General features: G+C 39.1%; 1 protein-coding gene across 5 annotated transcripts in view; it reads left to right on the forward strand.

Annotated features, from left to right (window-relative positions):
• The window catches only part of itga4 (integrin alpha 4), a 66447-nt gene that overhangs the window by 35308 nt on the left and 17499 nt on the right, over window positions 1–13640 (forward strand). For all 5 annotated transcript variants that reach the window (XM_040147759.1, XM_040147760.1, XM_040147763.1 and 2 more), the window contains 14 exons: window positions 1–32; window positions 431–563; window positions 3662–3747; window positions 3941–4003; window positions 4095–4235; window positions 4996–5104; window positions 6823–6917; window positions 7476–7566; window positions 7681–7726; window positions 8002–8156; window positions 9514–9668; window positions 9770–9922; window positions 11103–11179; window positions 12383–12524. The exon at window positions 1–32 is cut by the window's left edge and continues 36 nt beyond it. In XM_040147759.1, coding sequence (XP_040003693.1) covers window positions 1–32; window positions 431–563; window positions 3662–3747; window positions 3941–4003; window positions 4095–4235; window positions 4996–5104; window positions 6823–6917; window positions 7476–7566; window positions 7681–7726; window positions 8002–8156; window positions 9514–9668; window positions 9770–9922; window positions 11103–11179; window positions 12383–12524 — 1478 coding nt within the window. The remainder of the gene's footprint in view (window positions 33–430; window positions 564–3661; window positions 3748–3940; window positions 4004–4094; window positions 4236–4995; window positions 5105–6822; window positions 6918–7475; window positions 7567–7680; window positions 7727–8001; window positions 8157–9513; window positions 9669–9769; window positions 9923–11102; window positions 11180–12382; window positions 12525–13640) is intronic.

Genomic DNA, 13640 nt, shown 5'->3' on the forward strand with positions numbered 1-13640 from the left:
GTCAGGCCGGTATTTCGAATTTCCTGACAGAGGTCAGTAACATACAGGCAACAGGCTTATTTAAAATCCTGTTTTTCCTCACTGTTTCCACTAGCAGACTGAACATGATCTGTCATTGCTTTACTATTTATAACTTCTAAGTTACACAATGTTTTTAAAAGCTGGACCCCCAGAAGCCATCTTCTCTTTTCTTGTTCCTCCTAATGCTGTTGAAATGTAGAAATTATTTCAACCTTTTAGAAAAGACCTGCCAGTTTCCTCTGTCTACAACGAAAACTCACAATTTCAATTTTAAAGCAATAAAGGTTACAGAAATTATGATTTTATGATATTTAGAGATATGTCACATATCTAATAGAGATGTGGGTTGAATTATATCATAGAAACTCTGAAATCTGCCCCTCTCTCTCGCTCTCTCTCTCTCTCTCAGGATCTGATCATCATGGGGGCTCCAGGGACCTCTTATTGGACGGGATCGGTTCTGGTCTTCAACACGTCCAGTGGAGGGATGTCCGTGTACCTTGATGATGACGCTGGATCAGTCAGCTTCGGAAGCTACCTTGGTAGGTGACACACCTGCTACTACTAGCAATGTACCACTGTGTCCTTATTCCTGCTGTATCCACTACTGGCACTACTATAGTACTATAGCTACATACAGATACTGCTCATACCGCATAGTGACTTACTAGTACTACTGCCACTGAAACACAACGACTACCTGGGTCAATAATACACGTACTGCCACTGGTGCTAATGTTTCTACCAGCAGTAAACAACTTCTGCTTGTGAGTTCATACAGCTGCGATTCACTTTACATAAAGAAACTACTGATACCCTGACTGAAACAGAATATTGATCCAAAAATACTGAAAACTGGTGTTTACCGTTTCAGAGGGTAGCAGTAAACATCACTTGGTTGTAGTTTTTACTCAGTACAGCTGCGACCAGAAGCATCTTTTTAGTCTTAATCTCTCTTTTCTACAGACTTGAGCATGTACCTACAGTGATTGTGTATTAGGCTCTGAACACTGCCAAAACAACCCTGAGCCCACGGCAGTAGGTACTGTGGCTGAATGCCTGCCGTGCTGCTGCTACACTGCTGATGTGCTTTCACTACGCAGACTGTTTAGACATGGTTTGATAGAACTCAGCTGCATAAAGCATTGTTGCATGAGACAATTGCTTTTTAGTCAGGAATGAGATTCCTCCCCTTCACTTGACCATATTTTCAATCAGAACTGGCATATTTGAAGTGTATTAGAGTTTTCCTAGAGCTGAGCCAGGTTCAACTGCGTTTTACCTTTTTTGCTGGAGCGCTCTGCATAAGCACCCCAGCGATAAATGGAATATATAACATTGCTGGAATCATCATTAATATTTGGCACCTGGTGCACGATAGGAAGCAGTATCACTACTTGAGAACAACTATGAGTTGAAAAGTTAAATGATATCAAAGAAAGAAGGATGATTTCACTCTCTCTTAAATATAGATAACGTCAATGTAAATGTGTTTTTCTATGCCATGCTGTGCTGTGCTGTGAAAAACCAATTGCGCTGTGCCAGCATGACTTTAATGATCGCGGTCGCTTGTGGTTTTGGCTTGTGGAAGTTTTTCTTACTGTGCACGTGTTACTTATTTCAGTTACAGTTTAAGCTCTGCCTTTGTGGGTAATAAATTCTTTGTCCTGAACATGTTATCTAAAGGTCTTGTAAAGTTTTAAAAAGCATTGAATTTAGTTTCCTCCTACCTTAGAAGGTATTAAAACGTCTTACATTTAATTTACAAAAGTCTTAAACATTTTTCTCCTGGCTACCGTAGCAGTAATGTTTTTGTATTTGACTTGGGGCTGTAAGGAGATGTTATAAATACATCTATAAACTAAAAGTGGGACAGTTGTGACAGTGGATTAGAAGAGGCTGTTCAGTCCTTTTTTTGTGGAGTTTCAGTCAGCAACATCAGACATGTAGCAAACAAGGTCACCACTGCCAGCTATGGAAACTAAGAAGCTCTTTGTCTGAGGGGCAAGTGTTGATTTTTTGCAAAACCTTAAATTAACTTAAATGAATGAATCATTTTTAATTCCTTAATCCCTCCATCCATCCATTTTCTTCCGCTTCTCCAGGTCCAAGTTGCAATAATTTAATTAATGATATAAGGAATTACTGTTATTTAGTGCTGGGAAGTACTGAAAAATCACCGACTTTATTTTCCCTACTGGTTTTCATACTTTAGTCAGTATGATTTTGAAACAGACATTAAATTGCATTGTATGTGGTATTAAAAGGTCTATTTAATCCTGCGAATGTTGCAGAAGCCCTGCATATAAAAACTAATGTAAAAAAGCAGGTTTTTTTCTTCATCACATAAACTGTTTCTTTACTGAATCCCCATGATTCTTTACTGAATCACCGTCACAAAAGGTGACATTCATCAGGCTGATTTTGTACAGTTAAGGGAGTTTGGTGAATCTGATTTGGATCTGACTCCTAGGAGCAAAAAAAGTAAGAGATTTAGGACGAGAATATTCAAATGTTCTTGTATGAGGCCCATTGTCACATCAAATGTCGAGCTGTGAAGACTAGTCTTATGTAGGTCTGGCTTTCTGGTTGAACAGTTTCAGTTGTAGATTGGTCAATTTGAATTTAACCAAAAGGCCTGTTCTTATGTGGAGGCGACTTTATGCTGACAGTCAAAAGTCACCAGTGGCGGTGGAAGTACTCTGATCTTTTACTTGAAAAAACGTACCAATAGGACCCCATAAAACTACTCAGTTACAAGTAAAAGCACCTCATTCAAAATTATAAATAAGTAAAAGCACAGTAGTATTATCAGCTTAACACTTAAAGTATAAAAAGCAAAAATAGTGGTTGTTCAGTAAAATGTTTCACGTGGCTGAAATATTATTGAATCTGACATTATGAAATTGTTCACACTGATGCATCAGTGTGTAAGCAGCATTTTACTGTTGGAGGTGTTCAAGTTGGACCTTGTTTTAACTACTATATATACATTTAGCTTGTTTAGTCTAGTGGTTCCCATCCTAGAGTAAGGCCCCTCCAAAGGGTCAAGATAAATCTGAGGGGTCGTGAGGTGATTGATGGGAGAGGAAAGAAGTAAAAACAAAGCTTTGTTATACAAATTTATTTTCATTCATATTTGTTCTTTGGTGAAATTTTGTATAATTTTACATGTTTTGGCCACAAACAGTTTTTTTTTAATGAAACCATCAGAAAAGTTTAGAGGGAAAATTGTCTCTTTGGTGGAACCTCTAACAACTGATTTGAATGTTTGAATGTGACAAGAAGCTCTGACTAGATAGCTTTTTGTACGGTGGCTATAAGCCACAGATATTGGAAATCTACTGCTTTTATCATTCACAGTACAATGTATTTTATTCTCTCAACAAATCTTTTTTTTTTTAAACTCTTAATCTGAAAGGTAACTAGGAACTACAGCTGTCAAGTATATGTAGTGGTGTAAAAATTTCCCTCTGAATTGCAGTGGACTAGAAGTAGAAAGTAGCATGGAATGGAAATAATCAAGTAATGTACGAGTACCTCGAAGTTGCACTTCATTTCAGTACTTGAGTGAATGTACTTAGTTACTTTCCACCACCGCAAAAGTGAATAAGCGCGACTGTGTCCTGCTGCTAATCAGGTTACTCTGTTGGAGCTGGTCACTTCCTGAGTCCTGCTTCAGTGGAGGTGGTGGGTGGAGCTCCGCAATACAACCAGAGGGGCAAGGTAGGACCCGTTTACCTGTCTGCCTGTTTACTAACTGTACCTAAAGTCTGTTTGGACTCCTGGACCACTTTGAGTTGTACACATTTTTGCAATTTCAAGACTCCTCACTTCCTCTCGATGGTTGTGATAAAAGTTGTTATTGAGTTTATTTCAATATCTTGTGTGTGTGTGTGTGTGTGTCTGTGATGTGCAGGTCTTCATCTTCACAGTAGACAACTCCATGCTGCGCGTTGTCTCTGAAGTGTCCGGAACGGAGGTAAGTAGCCACTTAGCATTAGCATCCCCCATTCAAAACAGTTGAAGAGTTGGTTACTTAGCACTTAGCGTGTGTGTCTTTGTGTGTGTAGCTGGGATCTTACTTCGGCTCAAGTGTGTGTGTGGTGGATCTGAACGCTGATGGCTTGTCAGATCTCTTGGTCGGTGCTCCAATGGCAACGGGTGTTGCCAGGGAGGAGGGACGAGTCCACGTGTACATCAACCAGGGGCAGGTAAGCGCACGCACACACACGAACACACACACACACTCTAACACACATACTATTTTAGCAAAAAAACGTGAATATTAATGAGATACTAATTTCATACAATATTCAGTAAGTTATCACAGTATATATTGGAGCTCCACGGCTAAGACCTACTGATTCGTTCACTGGTGGTCATTCAGTAAAGTCAGGTCACATGGAAGATTTGGTGTTCGTACGTGTACTTAACACATCTAGCTCCTCCATTTTAGTTGTGCATTGCATTAAGTGCATTTCCGTCTACCTGTTTTTATGAGCACTTTCAGTTTGCACTTAAAAAAACCTGAGCTAAATTTGAATAGAAACTTTACAAACATGAACAACAGTGTCCATTAACACTCAGAAATCAAGGGGTTTTTTTTTGGTCCAAACACTGACTTTTTTGTGCATGCTTAATTTTGTATTTCTTCTAGTTTGAACCCACTACATTCTCAACCTGCTTAGAATTAATATGGAATAGGCCTTTTCCAGAGCAGATATTTAGACTTGTCATTGCAGGAAAGTGTTACTAATAACATTAACGATGGCTCTGTTAAAGTGTCCCAGTGAGTCATGGCACTGTGACAGTAAGCCAGCAACACCAGGACCCTGAAACTGAAGCTAAATGGAACTGAGCCTTCGTTAATGTTATTTACACCTGTGATTTTTATTTTTTTTTTATTCCCCCCCCCCACTGTGACATGTCAACGTGTCCTGTGTGCTTTCTCACAAACTCACGCGCTCTTAGGCGAAACTGGTGGAGGCGGAGTTTCAGCTGACTGGCAGCGACGCCTATGCTGCCCGGTTTGGAGAGACCATCGCTGACCTGGGAGACCTGGACGACGATGGTTACAATGGTAACAATCACACCTGATCTCTCAGCTTTTATTTTGGTGAAAACATTTCAAGTATACACAGTGCCACTAATACGACTACTCCTAATACCACTGCAAATACAATTACTATTGCTACTGCTACCAATAATGCAAATACTACTCTTCCTGTTGATACTACAAATAGTAGCACGATTATTGCAGCTGCTGGTACCATTACAAATATAATTCCTACTAAAACTACTGTAATACTTGCAAGACTGCTACTGCACTTAACAACCAAAAACACATACTGGTTGTGTATTTTAACTTTCTTACCCAGGGAGCACAAACCACCCAACACCAACAGTAACTGCCACTTTATGATAACTAAGAGACATGACTCTGACTTTAACACAATGTCCTCACACACAATTGGCCCTCTTACCATCTATATGTGTGTGTGTAGTGTTGTGTGGTGTGAGAGGTGGAGTGTGTTATTAAGTTCATTAAAACTGTAATGACACACTTTTGCTGCTCTGTAATTGAACCCTGAACCTGCCTCTAATCTGCCAGAGCTAGATAAAAGGCTGTGTGTGTGTGTGTGTGTGTGTGTGTGTGTGTGTGTATTTGTGTGTGTGTGTGTGTGTGTGTGTAATCTGTGTGCGTGTGTGTTCCAGTAGCTCGCTGTGAGTTTAAAAAAAAAAAAAAAAAAAATTACTTTCACATCTTCAGAGGACTCAGGTTAAATATTAAAGGACCATGCTGCCGTTTTCTGACGTTACGGTACTAATCCAGAGCACTTTCAGCCTTCTGAATGTTTTCCAACACGACCGGAGCAGCAGTTTTAGAAGTACAGAGGTTTTAAGTCCAAACACCTCCACAACACACACTTTATGCCCCTCAGAAAATATTTACCTGACTTCTGAAGAGAAAGTCTTGGAATTTTCTGATTACTTCTATTTTTGTTTTAACTATGGGAGCAGCTCAATTGAGGGCAGGGTCAATCTGTTGGTCAGTCCACCTCTTTGGTCCAGATTGAAGTATCTGAACAGCTATTGGATGATTTGCCATAAATTTTTGTACAAATATTTAAAAATTATTCCCAGAGGATTGGCACAAAATTTTGTTCAGGTATTTCTGCATTCAAGGTGATGAATCCTAACGACTTTGGTGATCCCCTTACTTTTCATCTAGTGATTTTGACATTTGTGATTTTGAGTAAAGTGCCTTGACAAAGATTCTTAGTCTTGGAAAGCAAAGTAGTAAGTTACTAAAGGAAAAGGTCACGATTTTGGGAAATCCGCTTATTTGCTGTGTTTCTGCAAATTAGATGAGAAGATTGATACCACTTTCATGTCCTTACCCTAAATATGAAACTACAGCTTAGTTTAGCCTTGCATACTTAACATCTAGCAGCACCTCTAAAACTCACTAATTAACCTTTTATATCTTGTTTCTTTAATCTGCACATGAACCAAAGTGTAAAAAGTTGTGATTTTATAAGGGGCTTTTTGCTTTTACAAACTTTGACAAAAATATAGTTGATTAAACACTGACTGTGATTAACAATCTGCAGCAACTTTCACATCTCAAGTTTCATAAGTTTCATAGAAAAAGCAGCAAGCCACAACAAAAGCGACAAACCAAGGAAAGTAATTAATTTGTAGGTTTAAGGTTGAGATGAGGTGGTTGGGTTGGTGGGTGGAGACAGCAAGAGTCCTCACAAATACAGTAATTTTAACTTCTGAGTGTTTTCGTAGATGTGGCAGTTGGTGCCCCACAGGAAGACGATCTACAAGGAGCCGTCTACATATACAACGGAAGGAAGGAGGGCATCTCACCAACTCCATCTCAGGTACAAACACAAACACATATACATGTGAAGGTGTTGTGTGTGTGTGTGTGTGTGTGTGTGTGTGTGTGCATTTGCGTGTGTGTGTGTGTGTGTGTGTGTGTGTTTATCTATGTATATATATATATATAGATATAGATATAGATATAGATAGATAGATATCTATAGATATAAATAGGTAGATAGATAGATAGATAGATAGATAGATAGGGTTAGACATATATGTCTCCATATCTGAGATCTGAGCTGAAACCATGAAATGTTTGGCATTGTTGCATGAAAAATTACCTAAATGAATGATCAGTTATCAAAATAGTTGCTAATTAATTTTTTGATAATTCATCAATTAATCATTAAGCTCAAATTTTATATACTGTTGGGTAGTTTTATTTTTCGTAATGCATCATATTAAGTTCTTCAAATGCCATGAAATGGAAATACTAGAGTAAACTATAGATACCTCAAGTCTGTACTTAAGTACAATACTTACTTAAATGTACTTAGTTACATTCCACCACTAGTTCTGCGATTTCCAACATATACTGTATGTGTGTGTTTCAGAGAATTACTGGATCCACCCTGGGTCGTAACCTCAGGATGTTCGGCCAATCGCTGAACTCTGGCATTGACATCGATGATAACGGCTACCAGGGTAACCCCAACTGTTACCACAATGACTCCCTATGTCACAGCATCTGCCATATTGTAAATTTATATGAATACTAGATCTGCTTTAAATCAGTTCAAACTCTTTCTGTCTCTGCAGATGTGGCAGTTGGTGCGTTCCTCTCGGACTCGGCCGTGGTTCTCAGGTAAAACCACACCGAAGCTTTATGTTCACACAGGTCCTTGAAATGTTCTGGGTGTAGTTGTGTCTCCTTTCACAGAGGTGTACGGGGAGAAAATATCCTTATTTTAGGTGATTGGGAAGGAAATTACACCACAAATGAAGCATGATATTAACATTTTCTGCCTCTAAGGAGATTCATAATAGTGATTAATAGAATCCATCTACTGTTTTCAATCCATATATGAAAAGTATCAACATGCCGTAATAATTTCTCTGAATGTGTCCTGTTTGCTATAGGACCCGTCCAGTAATTCAGGTGAAGGCATCTCTGACTCTGCCTGAGCAGATTGACCAGCAGGTGGCGCTGTGCCGAGAACACAAGACTCCAACTGTCTGCGTCAATGTCACTGTTTGTTTCAGTGTGAAGTCCAGACACTTCAGAGGCGCTATAGGTACAGTAAATCCTGACCTGAAATTCTTGGTATTAAACAATGGGTTATTTATTTCAGACAGAGGTAGACAAAAGTAGCTTTTCATTTCTAAGTGGCGACTGTCAGCTGTCGTCGTCAGAATTTAGCTAATCAAGCTAATGTTAGCTCCATGGGTTGGTTTGAAAACAACGTGTCTACCTGACTTTTCAATGTTTTCAGCTGACTCGTTTTAAAACCAGAACAAACAACATACACGTACATGAGATTGTGCTAAATGACTGAGGCTAAAACTAACATACACCAGGTCTTTGTTAGTATGTGTATGTGAAAAGTCAGCATCCTCAGCAGTTGAGTATCCAAGGTAAAATGTAAGATCAGACTGTTATTTCAGGTAAGTCCTCCTATTTAGTATTCATTATCAGTATATAAACAGTTAATAACTAGTTTATAACAGACTATAGTGGAGTTGTCAGCAGATACCTGATCATTAATGTATTTGTTAACAGGTCTAACTCCTCCTGTGGACATCCATAAGAGGATATTGGTGTATGAACAGTTGTTATAGTGTGTTTATAGTGTTATAAACATTTGTTATATGCTTATATACTGCTTATAAATACTAAGTAGAGGGGGCTTAAAGTGCTATGATTTTATTCTGATGTAACCCAGTTTGGCTGCTTTGCTTAGATACTTGTTTATGTTTTCAAACAATATGTTTTGACTTTTAAAAGGCTTTCACGATGAGGAATAACTGATCTGCATGGTAAATGTAATACTGTATCTCGAGTAATGTTGCTAGGGTTGCCGGAGTGTAAACGAATCCCAAATTCCCAAATCCAATAATGAGCAGAACAGAGCCGCTTATCTTAGCTTACACTCTGATAGCATCCAGGACTGGTTCCCACACAGTGGGGAAATATTACACAGTAGATATGTTAGTCGTGAACAAAGCTTTTTTTAATGCAAACTAGTGTAGTTAGTTTGCACAATAGTAATTCTGAGTTATACTGTTGATAGGAAGCTAATTGGGTGGACATGATATGTTTGCAGCTTATGCTTAAGGAGACAAACACTGTTCAATCCTTTCTGCACACTTGTGTTTTCAGTTTTGGTGATGCTAAAAAAAACAAGATACGGCCATCCAAACCCTTTAAATATAGAGCATATCTCACTACAGCCCCATGTACACCACTTCAACATGTGGAGAAATCCACAGCTTCACAGGCCTGCAGTGCCTAGTTATATCTGCTAAGTTGTGACTGGACAATCACTGTTTGGTGGAGGACTCTAGCAGCAGGGTTTAGTCAATCTTATTGTTCATAAGAGGGCATGATTTATCCACAGATGTTTAAAATTGCTCGACCTCTCTCCTCTTCAGATCTTCAATATAATTTGACCTCTGACCTCCTCCATAAACCATCCTTTCAGCATCGCTTCTATTTCCATGGTAACGGCTCGTCCAATAGCACAAGGGGACGTGTGAGAGCACGACATGGCCAGCTCACTTGTACAACTCACGTGGCTTACCAAAGGGTAACACACTCACACACCTGCAAAAAAAGTGAAATACATTTGATATGGGCCTAATAACATGTTAAAGAATGATAATGTTTACCTGTTTCTTCCTCTTACAGAAAGACGTGAGGGACATTTTCACTCCAGTCCAGTTTGAAGTTTCCTATAGTCTTAGAGAAACAAACACCCACAGAACTTCTTCTAGAACCTTCCCTCCTTTAAAACCCATACTGCAGCAGAGTGCAGGACACCAGAACACCATCACCAACCAGGTAATGGCCAGTGCGAACTCCAACCAATTTTAACAATAAGTAAATACAGTACTCGGCCTTACACTAGAAGTTAGCAAAAGGAGCTAGTACTAATAGATTGTGAAACTAGTCAGGACTTATGGCATATTCACATTATAATGGAAAAACAAAGATCTTGCTGCTTTATTGGGGCAGTATTCTTGGGTGAGTGGCGGAGTCTTTATTATTTGCAAATACCTCTTAGCATTAGTTTCTATCCATTCTCTAGTTTAATGACTGATCACGATCTATTCTGATCACTGGACAAAATTACTTTTTCAAAACCTGGAATCTGAGTCTGAAGGCTGATATTTTGCCCAGCAGATGCTTTTCAGTTTGGTCTCAATATGATCACGATTTCTTATTGTATAGATACATTTAGAAACACTCCTTATTGGTCATTTGTCCTCTGTCTTTAATTACAGCACAAGCAGAAGCCTCAAGTAATTTGCTTGGGATCATGGTCAGTGTAGCTCAAAGCAGCAGTTAATACAAAGATATACACAGGTACTATAGGAGTTTGTACAGGGAGTCATTTCTAATTACAGAGGTTAGTTACTATAATAGGTTTTTTGGGCAGTTATTACAAAGCATGGGGATCTTTGTATCATCTTTAGGCACCAACCAGAGTATTAACTCTTTTAGGATTAACTCTGAGTTTTAAATACTTAATTGCACCATATAAACAAAGTAGTAATGAGAAAGGAATATGAGCCTAGAGTTAACTTTAAGGATGACTTCTATGTACTAAAGTGTCCGGTCTGAACAGTTTCAGTGTGTAATCTGTCTGTACATCACCAAACTCATCTGTTTTTTGAAGGGAAGGAAACAGCTAATCTGATGTCAGATCCACCACATACACTGATAATGACTTCCCGCTAATGTAGATGTGGTTACAGCTGCCACACATTAACCAGCACCAGTCAGCTCATCCTGTGTCGACACCATATCCCACTGACTCATAAACCGAGGAGGAAGCGTTAACATACCGTAATTCAAAGCTGGAGTTAGTCAACAGGACATTGTTAATCATCTATAAGCCTGGCATCAGGGGTCAGAGGTCACCAAAAGGAAAAAATAATGACCGCTCAATTTATTATTATTGTTATTGTTGTTATTATTATTATTATTGACATCATCATTGCCTCTTTCTCTCTGTCAGACTCGGTTTGCTCGTTCCTGTCATCTGGTGAACTGTTCGACCAACATGCAGCTGTCAGCTCAACTAGTGCTGCCACAGTAAGAAAACACACACACACACACACACACAGAACAGAGAGTTTGGTCTTGTATTTTACTAATTCAGTTAGGAAATATTAGTCACACACAAGTCATAGTAATGATGACTTGTCTTAAATTGTGTTTTAATGCAAGAACAGCCATTCAGTTCTCTAAAAATAACATTCGAAGTGCAGCCCCCCCCCCCCACACAGGCTAACACATGATACTAATTCGCTGCTGGCTAATTCATGAGGATTCTTTTAGAACAACATCACTCAGCAGCAGTGCTTTTCTCTTGGTTCTAGCTGGACCATGCTGTTGTTGTGTTCTTCAGGGCTTGGTAATATGGCAGAAACGCAATATCAATACATATCACAATGCAAAGTAGAGTAAAGGTTTGACATTGTTTGGTGGAATATGCTTATTCACTTTTGTTGGCCAGAGTGAGCTGAGAAGACTGAAACCACTCTCATGTCTGTGCTTTTAACACAGAACTGAAGTCAGGATTTGGTTAGCCTAACTTAGCACAAATACTGGATGCAAGGGAAACAGCTGGCAGAAGTGCAAATATACATCTACCAAAACTGCAAATTTACAATTACCCATTTGGCTGACGATTTCATCTAAAGTGACTTACAAGTGAGGCAATTTAGAGTTCAGTGTTATGCTCGAGGACACAGCAGACAGGAGGAGCCAGGGATTGAACCGCCAACCCTGCAATCGGTGGAGAACCCGTTCTACCACCTGAGGAGCCACAGCCACCCCCAACTGTCATTTTGACATTTCTGTTCCATGTAAACAAATGTGATATGATGTGTTAGTGGGTTTCCAGCCTTTATGCTAAGCTGAGCTAAACGTGCAGCTTCATATTTAATGTACAGAGATGAGAGTACTATCAATCTTCTCATCTCATTCTTTCAAGAAAGTGAATTAGTGTATTTTCAGGATGTTAACCTGTTCCTTAAGGTCAGTATTTTGTTTTGAGCTTAAATCTTAAATTCCCTACTTGTAGATTCAGAACTCAAAAATGTCCAAGAACTGCATGAGCTACAAAAAGAAATCTATAAATTCAACAAAAATAAAACAAAATCTTGTCAGTATAAATTGATAAGTCTTGCAATGTTAAATGTTTGCATCCAGGAAGGTTATATTAATTCACGCACACTGTATTTTGATGTTGGTTGTGACCGGAGCATCAGTGTTGTTGTTTCCTGTCCTCAGTCAACAGCAGTACTTTGCTCTCGGCTCTGGAGAGACCATCATGTTGAAAACCACGGTGCTGAACTCTGGAGACGACGCCTTCCTGCCGCGACTGACGCTGCATTTCCCAAAGAACATCCACTACATTAAAGTACTGCAGAATGTGAGTTTTACCTCGTGCTGATTGGGCAACTTAAGGAAATGACTGGTTGATTTTTAAAGTTATAATCCTCAAGATATAAATTCTGGTTGATTTGGTGACACCCTTAGTTACTGGTGGCAATGGAAAGTGTGGTTTTATACAACAGCAAACACTTCTTGACCAGCTACTTTGTCAGAAATACAACCGAAGAACAGCTGCCGTATCCATCACTAATTTACCTTTTTCCATCATGGCATGAGACACCTCGGATTGATTTCATCCTGCAAGTAGTTTTCCACACAAAAGGAGGATGAAGTAAAAGGAGTTGATAGCTTGATGAGGAGTTGGAGGTGTGCAACCTGTCAACTGAAACTCTTCACTGAACAGTTGAATGTGACTGCTCCTTCTTGTTCCACTACTCTCTAACATATTAAAAACTGATCTGCTGACAAAACGGTGACCAAAAATGCTTTTAGATGCAGCCACCACTAACCTTAGTGACAAACACATCGTGTTTCCTTTGACTGGTTCACAATAAAAGCAATCCTGTGGCTTTTAATGCGAAGCAGCAGCAGTTTGAACAAAGACCCTTATATAAATGGGATAAAATTACCCTGGATTAATTGCTGAATTGTTTCTTTTGAATCCCTTGTGTATGAGAAGGTAGTTTGAATCCAGCATGGGAACGGCAGACCCTGTCACTAAGGATAAAAACTACCAAGTAGAAAGTTAATTACTGGACGTAAATACTGTACATTGAATGGCGTTCCTCCTGGGTCCATATTCTTCACATGTGTTTACGATCTCTCTACAGTTTCATTGTCCTGATTGTCCATACTGTAAATTTACCATGTTGCTCTATTCTGCAAAAACAACATCTATTGCATGTCTCTCGGTCCTGGAAGAGGGATCCCTTCTCTGTTGCTCTTATTGAGGTTTCTTCCCTTTTTCCACATTAAATGTTTTTCCTTATCAGAATTGAGGGTCTAGGGATGGACTGTGTCATATGCTCTGCAGATTGTAAAGCCCCTTGAGGCTTTACAAATTTGTGATACTGGGCTCTAAAAGTAAAATTAGCTAGACTTGACTATTGGACTATTTAATATCAGAAATAGGGTTTGATTTCATGAAAATCTT

Source organism: Xiphias gladius, chromosome 16 (genome assembly GCF_016859285.1).
Source record: "Xiphias gladius isolate SHS-SW01 ecotype Sanya breed wild chromosome 16, ASM1685928v1, whole genome shotgun sequence".
Lineage (NCBI taxonomy): Eukaryota > Metazoa > Chordata > Actinopteri > Istiophoriformes > Xiphiidae > Xiphias > Xiphias gladius.